Here is a 14,842-nt window from a genome sequence, read left to right on the forward strand (position 1 = left end):
TAAGAGCTATGAGACAGAAACACCAGGTAACCTATAAAGGAAAACCTATCAAATTAATAGCAGATTTCTCAGCAGAAACATCCAGACATTGGCTTAGGCAAGGATTTCAAGACCAAAAACCCAAAAGCAAATGCAATAAAAACAAATATAAATAGCTGGGATCTAATTAAACTGAAAAGCTTTTGCATGGCAAAAGGAACAGTCAGCAGAGTAAACAGACAACCCACAGAGTGGGAGAAAACCTTCACAATCTATCCATCTGACAAGGGAGTAATATCCAGAATCTAAAACAAACTCAAATCAGTAAGAAAAAAAAAAAAAACAATCCCATCAAAAAGTGGGCTAAGGACATGAATAGACAACTCTCAAAAAAAAAGATATACAAATGGCCAATAAACCTATGAAAAAATGGTCAACATCACTAATGATCAGGGAAATGCAAATCAAAACCACGATGCGATACCACCTTACTCCTGCAAGAATGGCCACAATCAAAAAATCAAAAAACAGTAGATGTTGGCGTGGATGCAGTAAACAGGGAACACTTCCACACCGCTGGTGGGAATGTAAACTAGTACAACCACTATGGAAACAGTGTGGAGATTCCTTAAAGAACTAAAAGTAGAACTACCATTTGATCCAGCAATCCCACTAATGGGGATCTACCCAGAGGAAAAGAAGTCATTATTTGAAAAAGATACTTGCACATGCATGTTTATAGCAGCACAATTCACAATTATATATGCATATATATATATATACACACATACACATATATGTATATATATACACACATACACATATATGTATATATATATACACACACACATATATATACATATAAAATGGAATACTATGCAGGCATAAAAAGGAATGAATTAACAGCATTTGCAGTGACCTGGATGAGATTGGAGACTATTATTCTAAGTGATGTAACTCAGGAATGGAAAACCAAACATCATATGTTTTCACTGATATGTGCGAGCTAAGCTATGAGGACACAAATGCACAAGAATGATACAATGGACTCTGGGGACTTGGGGGAAAGACTGGGAGGATGGCGAGGGATAAAAGACTACAAATATGGTGCAGTGTACACATGGGTGATGGGTGCACCAAAATCTCACAAATCACCACTAAAGATCTTACTCATGGGCCGGGTGCAGTGGCTCATGCCTGTAATCCCAGCACTTTGGGAGGCCGAGCTGGGTGGATCATGAGGTCAGGAGTTCGAGACCAGCCTGACCAATATGGTGAAACCCTATCTCTACTAAAAATACAAAAATTAGCCAAGCGTGGTGGCATGTGCCTGTAATCCCAGCTACTCAGGAGGCTGAGGCAGGAGAATTGCTTGAATCCAGGAGGCAGAGGTTGCAGTGAGCCGAGATTGCACCACAGCACTCCAGCCTGGGTGACAGAGTGAGACTCTGTCAAAAAAAAAAAAAAAGAACTTACTCATGTTACCAAATATCACCTGTACCCCAATAACTTATGGAAAAATAAAAAAATAAATAAATAAATAAATTTTCTTCTTTTGGTTCATCTGAATTTTCTAAATATATACAAAGAACATGTTTTATCTTTACACTAAAAAATGTTGTTTTTAAACAAGTTTATTGAGATATAATTCATATATAACTTACCCTTTTAAAATACACAATGGTTTTTAGTATAGTCATATCACCACAATCTAATTTCAGAACATTTTTCTTACCCAAAGGGAAACTCTGTACCCATTAGCTATCACTTCTCATTCCCCTACTCCTAGTCCTAGGCAACCACTAACATACTTTCTGTTGCCTTGAATTTGCCTATTCTGGACATTTTATATGAATGGCCTTATAATAATATGAGGTCTTTCTGACTGGCTTCTTTCACTTACCATAATGTTTTTAATGTTTACCCATGTTGTAGTATGTATTAGAACTTCACTTATTTTTATTATTAAAGAATATTCCACTGTATGGATATACCACATTTATTATCCATTTATCAGTTGATGGATATTTGGATTATTTCTACTTTTTGGCTATAATACTGCTACAAATAGTCATATTTTTTATGGTAGCACTGAAAATGAAGAAAGAATATTAACACAGAGAGATTACTGATAGGTCATTTTAACTATCTAAATAAGCGATAAGAGTGTTATCATTGATTGAGGGGCATTTGGGTTGGAAATAGCAGTGTGGGCCATGAAAAGAGATATATTTGGGTGGTAGCATCATCAGGTCTTGGTGACTGGCTGAATATGCAGAGTAAGAGAAACAGAGAGTCAAGGTTGTTTCTTGAGGCCTCTGGCCTGGGCATTGAGCAACATCATCCACTGAGATCAGACACACAGAAGGAGGTGAGTTTCCTTCAGGCATGTGGAATTGCCTGAAGGTGTATTGGTGGAGACATGTGGAGCTTGGAAGAGAGGCCAACCACAAGGTATAGGAATTACAGTGGTAGCTGGATGAGACTGTCCAGGGGAGCATGAAGATGGAAAACCAATAGTCAGGAGACAGAAAAGGGAACAAGAAGCCACAGAGCAGACTAGAGAAGTCAAGGAATGAGAATGTTCTATGAGGAAAACTGTCTCATTGTAAAATGCTGCAAAGTAGTAAAATTGATTATAAGCAAAGTGCAAAATTATGGAGTCACTTTGACAAGGTGAAACATTAGTCAGAGATCAATAACTTGAATGACTTGGCCTATGCTCAAGAGGAGATACAGAGATGGGAGAGGACAGAATCCATAAAACAGCTGCGCACATTTCTGCAGTCCTGCAAAAGACTTGGGTTAGTTCATGAGAACTGAAATACAAACACGCTCCATAAACATGTGGTCATTGCCCTTTTAATAACTTCCTTTTGAAAAAAATTAATTTTTCTGACTTATGAATTGGCCCTTGTTCTTTCCTTACCACCATTTCTGATACAATTATATAGTTGTTTTCCTGTTGGTTCTATCATGGGGCCTTTTTACAAAAGTTATATATGTCATTTTCAGAAAATGTACAAAATATATGGAAGAGAAAGAGAACAAGAGGAGACTCAGACACCACCTGTAATTCTAACATTCAGGGATAGTTATCATTAATACACACCTTGGTTTATATTCTTCTGGACCCAATTTTGATAAGTCTATAACAAAAGCTCAGTCTTCTGTTTACTGCCTTTGCTAACTTACATGGAAAGGCTGATCCTGCTTCCATATCAATGTATCCACCTTTATGTCCTTCTGTGATTTATGAAATTTCTTTTTTGGAATTTAAATACCTTATTTGTCTGAAATGTATTGTGTGATATGGGATGAGGTAGGGAATCTATTTCTTCTCTCCAAATGGTTGGCCAGTTTCCAACACTATTTTTAAACTAATTCATCTTGTCTTCTCCTCATTGCGTTGAAACGCCACATTAGCACATGTGGTTAGAGTTAAGGTTAACACATTCTAAGTTTTTACATATATAATTGAAGGGAAGAGGGTGGATCCTCCTGCTTAAGGAAGTTTTAATTATCCCAGTTGCCGTAATCATAGAAAAGCAAAAGCATAACACAAAGATATGCACTCAAAAACTGACCACTTCTAAAATTAGTCTGTACTCAAATATCCTCCTGCATTTAACACTAGAAGAATCTCTGCCTGCTACCAACATTTTATTGGTTAATCTCTCACTGACTGTAGGAAATTACTGCAAATACAACAGGAATTGGCTACAGAGGAAAACTATAAATCTTGCAAATTATGCCAAGTTTAATGCAGTTAAAGTGTTATTGGAGAACTGTGCCTGTCACATGCAACACCAGTGACCAGTGAAAATCTGGCAGTCAGTTGAGTTGACAATAAAGAAAAGAAAATTGACAACAATGATGACATGATAGATGTTTCTGATGAAAATAACTTGCATATCAAAGAACTAAGAGAGACTACTAGGAAAACAGATCATGCCTCGGAATATTTTTTTTTAAAAGGACCCTTTCTGTAAAGGTGCCTATAAGGCCAAAGTTGAATATGCACTATTGTCATTCACTTTTGCTTAATAATGAATAATCTGAAAAGGCAAATTTTACACACTCTTTTTAAAAATTTCCTGTTGTAAGGACAATGGCTGCACTGCAGTCAAGTACGGCCCAAGGTACACATCCGGCACAGCATGACACAGCAGGATTGGAGTGCAGACACACAATCCTGTGCATTATATAATCATACCTATGTAGCCATAACACGGGAGGGCTCATCACCTGGCTCTGAGCCACTATTGTCTGGGAGGTGCATAAATGCAGCACCAACAGTGTGAGTAAGTTGCTGAATAAAGCCATGTCCCACCTACGTGTGGTCTCTCAAGTGTTGTTTCAGCTACCCACTACCCCATCAATTTCCCTCAGACCTGAGCTTGGGCTGGAACCTCACACCTGTATAATCTTATAATTTTATTCTTCTAATTGAACTCTAGAATCCTTTTGTCAAGTTCTCCCAAGTTCCTTTGGGATTTTACAATAGTATTCATTATTATTACTAACAGAAGCTCACATTTAGTGAGAATTTGCTATGTGTCAGGTACTTGCTAAACATTTTCCATGGACTGCTATATTTAATTTGGCCAACAAATCTATAGTGAAGTATCATTATTTTGCCTATTTATAGTTGAGAAAACAAAGAAGTAGACAGACTAAGTAACTTGTTTCATATCATATAACTGGCCAACCTAGCTCTGGAACCCATATACTTCTGATGTGAAGTCCACTTCACAATAGCATTTTCGCATTTTGGAACTCACTCCCTTTTTTTTTTTTTTTTTAATGTCAAGATAAAGTATTGTATTCTCTGTAGGAAAAACAGGCTCAGAAGCCATTTTTGTATATTTAATTCATCTAAATCTCCTTAAAGAATGACTTCAAACCTATAAAAATTCAAAGTGTAAAACCAACAGTTAAATCATACTGACAATATGAAAGTAAACACCAAATGTCTTATTGGGCATCGAAGTGAGACCTGGGAGAATTAAATTTAAATTCAGTTTAAACGGGCCAATTGGAAGTAGCTTCAAAATAATATCAAATCCTTAAGGCAAAAGGTCACTGACTCAAGTTTTAAATACTAAAGAGAATTTAAAATCTCTCGCTCAAAAGGCTAGAATAGACATCTTATTCACATTTATACTGTATTCAGATTCATACCATATCTTTTCTCCTAACAACTTAATACAATAAAGATGCACAAAATGCTAATTCCTGGGTGGTCCCTACCACATCTCAAAATAACTTTTTAAATCCATATCTATGAAAATAATATGGATTATATAAGATACCGAATCTTATTTATCAAATCTTCTTTGCTTCCTTTTACTCCCTCCTCTTGGCTTCCTTTTAGCCCAGGAATCTGGCAGTGTGAAAGAAAATACAGCTGAAGCTACGGCCCATTATGACACGCGAAGTCATTTGATCACATTAAGAGAATATTCACTTGAGGCACCTGATCAGCCTGGATTGTCTTTACACCCCTTTTCCTTGCCCAGCTTTCTATGCCTGCCCTGCTGTGGTGCCTACAGCATTTGCTCTCCAAGCTTCTATCTGATGGGCCATCACCTACCTATATTATTTCTTGGACAAAGCATCACCTAGTTGAAATTAAGTTTAAGAAAAGCATAGAGGTGACAAAACTTCCAGTGTTCATGAGGTTAAAATGGTAAGTCTTCAAATATCATGAGTTAGGCCCACTCATGTACACATTAAGTTTTGCATATATGCTTGACAGGTTCAAATCATTTCTATAATTAGGGCTACTGAAATATTGTCCTAGATACTGAGGTTATAAAAGGAAGCCTCCTGCAAAATACAGCAAGTCTTTTAGTCCTAGGCAGCTGCAGGGAGAAGGTTGGGAACATATATGCATGAAAAGGCCAGGTAGACCACTAAATCACTTACATTCAGATTTTTAAAAAACACTAACCAGGTGGCCCTTTGTGACTTCTGCTCTAAGAGTAGAATGCACACAGCTGAGATTGGAAAATAGATATTTAACGAAAGTAGATTCCTTACAAGCTACATTCACCAGCAGAAAGATGTGAACACCAGAGCTGCAGATGAGAGAAATAAATTTGATAGCTCTGCAACAACAACAAAAAGTTCACCAGAAAAGGTTAAGGGAAAAACTGATAGAGAACTGGTAAAGTCAAGCAAGAGAAATCTGAGGCAAAGAAGTTCATAAGGTAATTCCCACTGGGAAAGATTTTCAAACTCTGGACACCAGGAAGGATGTTGTCACCATGGCCTTCTCTAGAGCCAAAAAAAAAAGGACACATCCAAGGTGCTAGGCTCATAAAGTCATGAGGCTAGAAAAGACCAAAGGTTTTTTATTCTGAGATGTTTATCCATCTGCAATTTAATAGGGAACATGGCAAAATTACACACACTCCTGCCTTTTAATACTGAGCACTTATTCACTTCACCTTCTTAGACCTTTGTTACCTCAGCTGTTGAGCGAGGGAGGTGAACCAGACGATTTCAAAGGTCCCATCTAAATCTTAAAAAAAGATCATCTCTGCAAGAAAAGCTCTTATGCTTATTCAGTAATCCAGTCCTTTCTAATATGCCACTTTGTATATTCTGATACAACTATTGGAGCTAAACCAACATTGTAAACTGCACAATTACAGGCTTGAAGCAGAAATAACTCCTCACAGTATTTCTTAATAAGAAATACTCATGATAATGTTATCATGTCACCTTTGGACATAATAAAAATTAAGCACAAAACAAATATAAGATAAATCTTTAATATATTTCTCATAGCAAAGGAAAGAAAAGAGACTGTGTGAAACTATTTCTGCCCTTTTCCTTTCACACTGCTAGACCAATTTAAGTTGGTGGTGGGAGGCAGGGGGAGGCGGGGGGGCGGGGGGAAGGCCGAATCAAGAATAGCTTACACAGGAGGAGGCTCTGGCTAAAAACAGATCTGTACCACTGTGGTCTGTGTGGTCTAGAGGGAAGCACAGTGGACTGGGAGATTTGGATTCTAGACCTAACCCTTCCAGTAACCATGAAACTCCAGGCAAGAGATTTCAATTTTCCTGCCTCCATTTTCTATTTGTAAGACAGCAATAATTCTACATGTCTCTTCTACCTCAAAAATATGCTAATACAGGGATAAAGCATGTGAAAAATCTGAGTTATAGAGAAGAAAAGTAGTATAGGCAATAATTAAGCATGTTAATGATAACAAGTGCTGATTTAACAATTTTTTAAAATCTCACTATCCTGATTAGATCAAGACAAGTGGGAGGGAGAGCCACTCAACCACAGAGTGGCAAGCAGGTCGCCGGCAAGTAAAGGCAAGGCATTGCGACTGTGACCCTGATGCACATGCACACAGCCTATATCTCTCCAACAGAAAGAACTCAGCTAGACCAGGCATGAATCCGGCTGATGGGCCCCCCGGGCTGTGAACAAACACACTGTCCATCTTTCTTCTTTTCTTCATTTCTTTCTCCCTTCCTTCTTTTCCTTCTTTCTCTGTCCTTTGCTTCCATACATTCAAAAACTTTGCACTGAGGTTTTAAAATGTTCCACATCCTAGATATGGACACAGCCCTTATGTTACTTACAAATCTGGTTATTTAAACAAAAACGACTAAGACAGGGATTTGGGGATCCCTGAACAGGAAAGCTCAGACAGGGACCTGAGAAGAGAATTCAGGGCTGCTGCGGCCTGAACTCACAGGTAATCAGCCAATCAGGTGGGCCATCCCATCCCTCTTCAAATTTTCTCTCTCTCTCCCTCCCTCTCTCTTTTAAAATTAATATATCTGCCCTTTTCCCTCAAGTCTCCTTCGTTTTTCCTGTGGGCAAGCAGGGAGGGAGAGTCATAAACTGACACTGATTATAATGAATAGTCTTCATTTACTATCTCATTAATCCTAAATATCTCTGAGGAAAACAATCCTGTAGCAGTGGACAGAAGACGGACAAATGGAACAGTTAAGAGGATGTTACGGGGCAAGATAAAGAGGTTCTAAGTGAAGGCAAACAATGTCAGAACTATTTCTCTATGGAAAGGCATTTCTATTATAAAAGGCCAAATAAAAAATATTCTTTGGAATAAAGTTGGCTTCCACCTATGTATAGAGTTGAGGTAAAGATATTCAAATCATAGAATATAGAATCCATAACCCCAAACCAGCTATTTTTCCACCTCTAAATGTAAAGGCTGAATCATGCATATATCCATAACAATGACAATAATTATAGCTTGAATTTTTTGAGAATGTCTCTGTTTCAAGCATTGTGCTAGGTGCTTGATAAACTCATAGGGCTCCAGCGGCAGGGCAAGCATTATTACATTCACTTTCTAAAGGAAGACATGAAGACTCTAGAAAAGAAAGTAACATACTCAGGGTCATACAAGTAGTAATGGATAAAAGGAGGCAGGATCCAAGCATTGTTCTGTCTGTCTCCAGAGTCTGTGCCTATTAGATTATGCTATGCTGTCTCCATGTTTACCTTTTACAATTTCACTTGCATTCCTTTTCACTTCTAGGAATGCTGAGTGAGGCAGAAAAGAAAGCAACAGCAAGACTACCAGAGAGGGAATGGGGGCGGGGAGGTAAAGAAAAGGCATGTAAGAAGGAAGAAGAGAAAACCACACCACTTCCCACACTGTGGTTCTTGCTGTAGGAGGAAAGAGATGCTATAGCTGCTGCATCAATAAATTCACTGATGTAATGCTCCTTGCTGCTGCCACAGAGAGGCTAGGATGAGGGAAGCAGGGGTTGGGAACTGCTGCCCCTAAGAGACCTGAGGGCTGCATGACTGACTGCTCAGCCCCTATGACGATGGGAAGGACAGCCCTGGGTGCCCACGACCATTGCTGACTGCCCATGGAGGAGCAAGTGGAATCTCTCTCCATGCTGGCCCACGGGTGCCTGGGCTCTGAAGCCTGCTCACATCTCTTGATCCTCGTCTTTCACTTTGTCTCTTCCCCCTTATTCTGATGACCACAATCTAAGCAAACAGCAGAAGAGACTGAACTCATCTGGATTACATTAGTTGCTTGTATCATGCTATTTACATTTATGAAATATTGCATCGCGAGATCACATTTAGTAAAACTTTTTCTTAAAAATAGTTTATCCTCTAATCCACTTTTTATTAGTTAGAGGCAAAACAAAATGGATCATATATTTAAAAGCAGAGAGAAGAAAAAAGATATACCATTCTAGAAATGTCTAGCAAGCAAATATCTCAAGAATATTTATTCAAGGGGTTACCCTGGGATGTCAGAGGGGAAACGTGAAATCAATTTTCTTGGCTATCGTCATTTTAATATGAAATTTAAACCCCAAATACAACCACAGGCATATTCCTTTAATTTAGGATAAGTACAATTGTGTTTAGGGAGTATAGACAGAGTTCTTACCTGGCATGACCATGGTCTGTGGGGCTGCTGCATCGGTACTTAGGCAGAGACGGCCACCTTTGGCTAATCTGTCGCAGAGCAAGGTGATATGTTTCTTCAGTTGGCTTGTGTCTTTGGGTATGTTCAGCTGGCTGTTGAGGTTCAAAGCCTGCTCCTTAGAACTCTTTGACAGGCAAGTCTTCAACAGGTGGGAAATGGCGGCATCCACCGTTTCTTCCCAGCCCTGGATACAAAAGCCAATTTTGAATTAATACAAAGATGACAATAAGAAAAGTGGGCACTTGATGTATTATACAGATTATTGACTGTTTATGTTCAAGTATTGGGGACCTGTGAAGAGTGTGGTATCTGGAATATTCCAGACTAGGCTGGTTTGGAATTCTAGCTCTGTCACCTGTTTGACCTTGAGCAAGTTACTTAATTCCTCTTATCCTCATCCTCATCTACAAATGAGGATGTTAACAGTCTGTCCCTCCAAGGGTTGGAGATCTATGAGAAGGGTTTAGCTCTGAGCCAGGCAGAGAGTAATGAGTAACAACAAAAAGAGTCTCAGGCATATGTCTGTTTGATGATCTGGTGGGTAAAGCTGCCAGGATTATAGTTTGTTTTGCCTTATCTTTCTTATCTTCGGCTAAAGGAAAGCAGGCCAGGAGAAGGAGGACCTTTGGATAACCTGGAGGAAACTGGAATGGAGGGAAAACCCTGGTGTCTCCCTCAGGTACTGGTTCCAAGCCTTGGGGTTATAGGCAGAAACAAAGGAGCTATTTCAAGGAGGATCGTTTGAGACACAGGGCCTGCCTAGTACTGCTCACTGTCCAGGTGATGGTAAATGACCCAAAGGAAGTAGGCCATTGCCCCACTTTTGTTGAGAACAGTGTAGCTGTGCTGCAGTGAAAAACCTAGAAAAGTGCAGTGACAGCTGCAATTCCAGGAACGTCAGCACTAGGCAGGGACCTCAGCATTGTCATGGAGAGCACTGGCACCAGCAGGACTGGCACGGGGAGGCACCACCCTCAGGTGGGTTCAGCTAACACTGGCAACAAGGAGTATGAGGTAAAGAGCAGGAGGGGTCAGTTTGGGAGCTCCCTTTAGGCATCCCCAGAAGCTCCCAGGAATAACTGGATAAGATCTTTATGGGGATCTGGAGGTCCTAAGAAGCAGAACAGGGAAGCAAAGCATGAATGAAATCTGGGTGTTGCTGTGAATGTGACTCCATCTGTACACAAAGGCTGGTAAGGCCTAGAGCACCATGGGCCTGACCATCCAATACAATTACAAAGAAAGACAAGAAATTAATTTATGATCATAGAATACTGCGGAATAGTGCAAGTCCCTTATATTAGAGGTAAGAGCCCTGAGACTCAGAGAGAAGGTTCCTCTGGAACCCATCATTCCATCCTCAAACTTATCATTTGAGCCACCATTCAAATATGCAAATCGGATGAGGTTACTCCCAAGCTTCAACTCTGATATGGTTTGCTGTGTCCCCACCGACATCTCATTTTGTAGTTCCCATAACCCCACGTGTCATGGGAGGGACCCGGTGGGAGGTAACTGAATCACAGAGGTGGCTACCCCCATGCTGTTCTCGTGATAGTGAGTTCTCATGAGATCCGATGGTTTAATAAGCATCTGGCATTTCCCCTGCTGGCACTCATTCTCTCTCCTGCTGCCCTGTGAAGAGGTTCCTTCTGCAATGACTGTAAGTTTCCCAACATCTCCCCAGCCATGCAGAACTGTGAGTCAATTAAACCTCTTTTCTTTATAAATTACACAGTTTCAGGTATTTCCTTATAGCTGCATGAGAACGGACTAATACAAACTCCTAAATTCAAACGGTCAGACTGGCATTTAAGGAACTTTCTGCTCCAGCTCTTGCTCCATTGTATTCTGTTCCCATCCACCTGCACCCACACTGTCTCTCCCTTAGGCCTCTGCACATGGCCGGCGCTTGTGCTGCAATGCCCTAACCTCTACTCTTTACCTGGCCAACTCCCATTTAATGACTTGCTCAGGCACTGCCATCCAAGGGTTGATGAGTGGGCCCTCTTTGGGGCTCTGAGACTTCACACACCCAGATGCATCACAGCTCTTGTCACCCTGTGATGTGGGTGTTGTTTGCATGTCTGGTTTTCCCTGAGAGTGACTGGAGTTCTCCACATCCCCACACTGTTCTTGGCATACCGAGGATGGTCAAGAAATATGTTTGCTCGACAGAGAGATGGTGAGATATAAAACCAGGGCCTTAAAGTTGGAAGAGCTTTGGAGATCTTTATGTCTAGTCTCATGGGGGTTTTCCTAGGATCATTTATACAATAGCAACCATCTGCCTAGGCATAGCTGTCTTCAAGATCCAAAATCACTATTTTTTGAGGCAGTTCACTCCTTTCAGGGACATGTGTAACCAACAGAAAACTATCCCCACACTGAGCCAGTCTACCCCATTGGCCCTTCTTCTACCCTCCAGAACCATGCAGAATAAACCTAACCTCTCTTCTACATGACAGCCCGTTTTATCTGTGAAGACAACAATTCTGTACCCTCTCCTCCAGAATAAACACCCTAGTTCCTCTAGTTCTTCCTTATATAAACTGAGTTTCAAGTTTTTTCTCCATCCTGACCACTCTTCTTTGAATGAGCTCCAATTTGAAACACTTAAAAATTTATACAGCTAAGTAGAGAACCCCAGACTGACCCCAAGACACTGGGCTGCAGCTTGGAGTACAGGTATCCCACAGCCCTCTCTCCTTTTTTCTAGGAATTCTCCTACCAGCCTGGCCTCCAGTTGCCTCTGCTTTCTTGGCAGTTGGATTACACTCTTGATTCACATTGAGTGTACTGACACCTAAGCCTCAGGTCTTTGCCACACTTGCCATGTCTCTTCTTCTAGGTTTATGAGGCTCTCTTTCTCTCTCTCTCTCTCTCTGTCTATTGAGACAGAGTTTAGCTCTTGTCGCCCAGGCTGCAGTGCAATGGCGTGATCTCAGCTCACTTCCACTTCCGCCTCCCAGGTTCAAGCGATTCTCCTGTCTCAGCCTCCTGAGTAGCTGGGATTACAGGCGGGTGTCACCACATCTGGCTAATTTTTGTATTTTTAGTAGAGATGGGGTTTCACTGTGTTGGCCAGGCTGGTCTTGAACTCCTGACCTCAGATGATCTGCTCGCTTCGGCCTCCAAAAGTGCTAGGATTGCAGGCATGAGCCACCGTGTCTGGCCCTGCAGTTGGTTCTTCAGATCAAAGTGCAGACTCTACATGTTTCCACTAGAGAACTTCCCACTGATTGCCATAATTGGTTAATTGGGACTTTTCACTCTATTGGCCCATTTCTATTGACCCACCTGTAGGTGTCACTAGGCAAGTTAGGAAACAAGTAAATGATTTTAAAGTCATCTTGAAAATCCTTTCAAGAGATTCAAGAGACCTAAAAGACCAAAAAACAGCTTCCTACCCCAAATCACTAAAGAATAATGAACACTGGTTGTTACAAAGACATCTCTTTACTACTACCAAAATCTAAACTAGACTAATATCTAGAATTGACTTTGGATTTCAGTAATAATGGGAAGAGGTAAATGAAGACAAAATAGAAACCCAGACATCACTGGAGAGGGCATGTTTTCAATTGGAGCCATTGACAAAGACCTCTGGAGTATAAGAAGAAAAAATCCTTTGAATATAATTTGGCATTTGTATGCTCTGTGGTCATTTCAGCATTAAAATAGTTCATACTCTCATTCATTTAAGCAAACTACTGTATCATAAATAGATTACAGTAACATATTAGATAATTTAAGTAGATAAGACATTTAGTTAATACAGAGTACTACAGAATTTCTTTTCCTGATGCCAACTTGCAGATCAAGTCAAAAACCATGTCATGTTTAGGCATTTGGCATGGGATATTTCTTTAATATAGATGAGGCATGATGCCAGTACTTTAGAAAGATTGCCACTAAAATACAGTTATTACTTGGAGGGACTGAATTGTTACATAAATTCAAATATAAGACTAAAAGGAATATCTTTGAGACAAAAAAGAGCCTTTGAGAGTTTTGTTAAATAAAAATACAATGTGATAATTCACTGATCAAACATGTAGCATATTTACCTATGGAAATATGAAATAAAACTGTGGCATCTAGAATCTCAGGTGTGAGAAGTACCTTAAAGGTAAGCTATTTTAAACACCTTTTTGGTATTTGAGCCCATTACCTTTATTCATAGCCCTTAAATTGGTAAGGCTAATGTTCAGTTTTAATGTCTAAATACATACACATACTACATGCACATACCTAACCTTTATCCTTTAAAGATAAATATCAATCATACTAGTATTTTTGTCTTACATTGTGAGAGTAAAAGAAAATCTTAATTTGGGAAATATAGCACTAAAAATTTCTGGAAGGGAATTGGGCATGTGCTCTTCAGTGAGAAATGATTTTTGTTATAGTCCTCAAATCCACAATTTGCTGTAAATTCCAGGTTGACCTGTGTAAAACAACAGTGGTGGGGGAGTGGGAGGCAACTGGGGAAGGGAAAGGGATGGGAGGGGAGGAGAGGGAAGGGAAGGGAGAAGGAATTAGTTAAATGTGCATGTTACACTATTTTATCTTTTCCACAGCCCTTGTCATTATTGGAAGTTAACTTATCCACTGGGTTTGTGGGGATTTTTTGGTTTACTTTGTCTAGTCTAGCATTGATAACTGGGTTTTCCTTTGTTTCCAGACCTTGGCTTTACCCAAGTCCTCTACCAGAGCCCTTGCCTTGGGAGCCTGCTGAAAGTGTCACTCCTTGATAGATAGCTGCCTAGCTTCTGCAAGATCCCTCCAAGGAACTGGACCCAGGGGCCGAGGCCCTGCCTGCTACCTGACTCCTCCAATGCCAAGTTGCCTGCTGTATGCATCCCCCAGCATGGCTGCCCAGTTCTCTGCTTCCACATCTTACCAGCCTGTGCAGAGGCTCCTACGCTCCATGCTGGTCCCAGATGCCTTTGTGTACCAGTGTGATTGCTGGTGTGCCCTTTTTCTGTGAGCCAGCTCTTTAAATTCAAGGACCTGGCCTTGCCTAGTCTGCTCCTCCTGACTGAATTCAGCTGAGCTATGCTTCTTGCTATTCAGAGACCAGAGAGCCACAGCTGAATTTCTGACTGTTCTGCTTTACTACCCTGCTAGTCTCCACTGGTCAATAGGCCTAAATACCAGATCAAGCAAGTGGCTTATTAGAAACAGTAAGAAGCAGAAAGTTTGACCACACTTGTAAAGTTAATTTCCTAAGGTATCGACCAAAGTAACCAAAGCACAAAATAAACTAAGAAAGTATTCCCATGCCACCTGTGAATCAAAACAGTTGAGTTGATGATAGCTGTCCAGAGGCTCCTGAGTTCTGACTTAACCTCATTCACCTCATCTGCCCCTTCACTGTGTGATCTTAGATAACTCCTT

General features: G+C 40.3%; 1 protein-coding gene across 6 annotated transcripts in view; it reads right to left on the minus strand.

Moving 5' to 3' along the window:
- BBS9 (Bardet-Biedl syndrome 9) overlaps positions 1-14,842 on the minus strand; it is a 547,551-nt gene that overhangs the window by 96,933 nt on the left and 435,776 nt on the right. For all 6 annotated transcript variants that reach the window (XM_058445811.1, XM_058445798.1, XM_032758349.2 and 3 more), the window contains one exon: positions 9,401-9,623. In XM_058445811.1, coding sequence (XP_058301794.1) covers positions 9,401-9,623 — 223 coding nt within the window. The remainder of the gene's footprint in view (positions 1-9,400; positions 9,624-14,842) is intronic.

The sequence above is a fragment of the Hylobates moloch genome, unplaced genomic scaffold (genome assembly GCF_009828535.3).
Source record: "Hylobates moloch isolate HMO894 unplaced genomic scaffold, HMol_V3 SCAFFOLD_1, whole genome shotgun sequence".
In the NCBI taxonomy this organism is placed as follows: Eukaryota; Metazoa; Chordata; class Mammalia; order Primates; family Hylobatidae; genus Hylobates; species Hylobates moloch.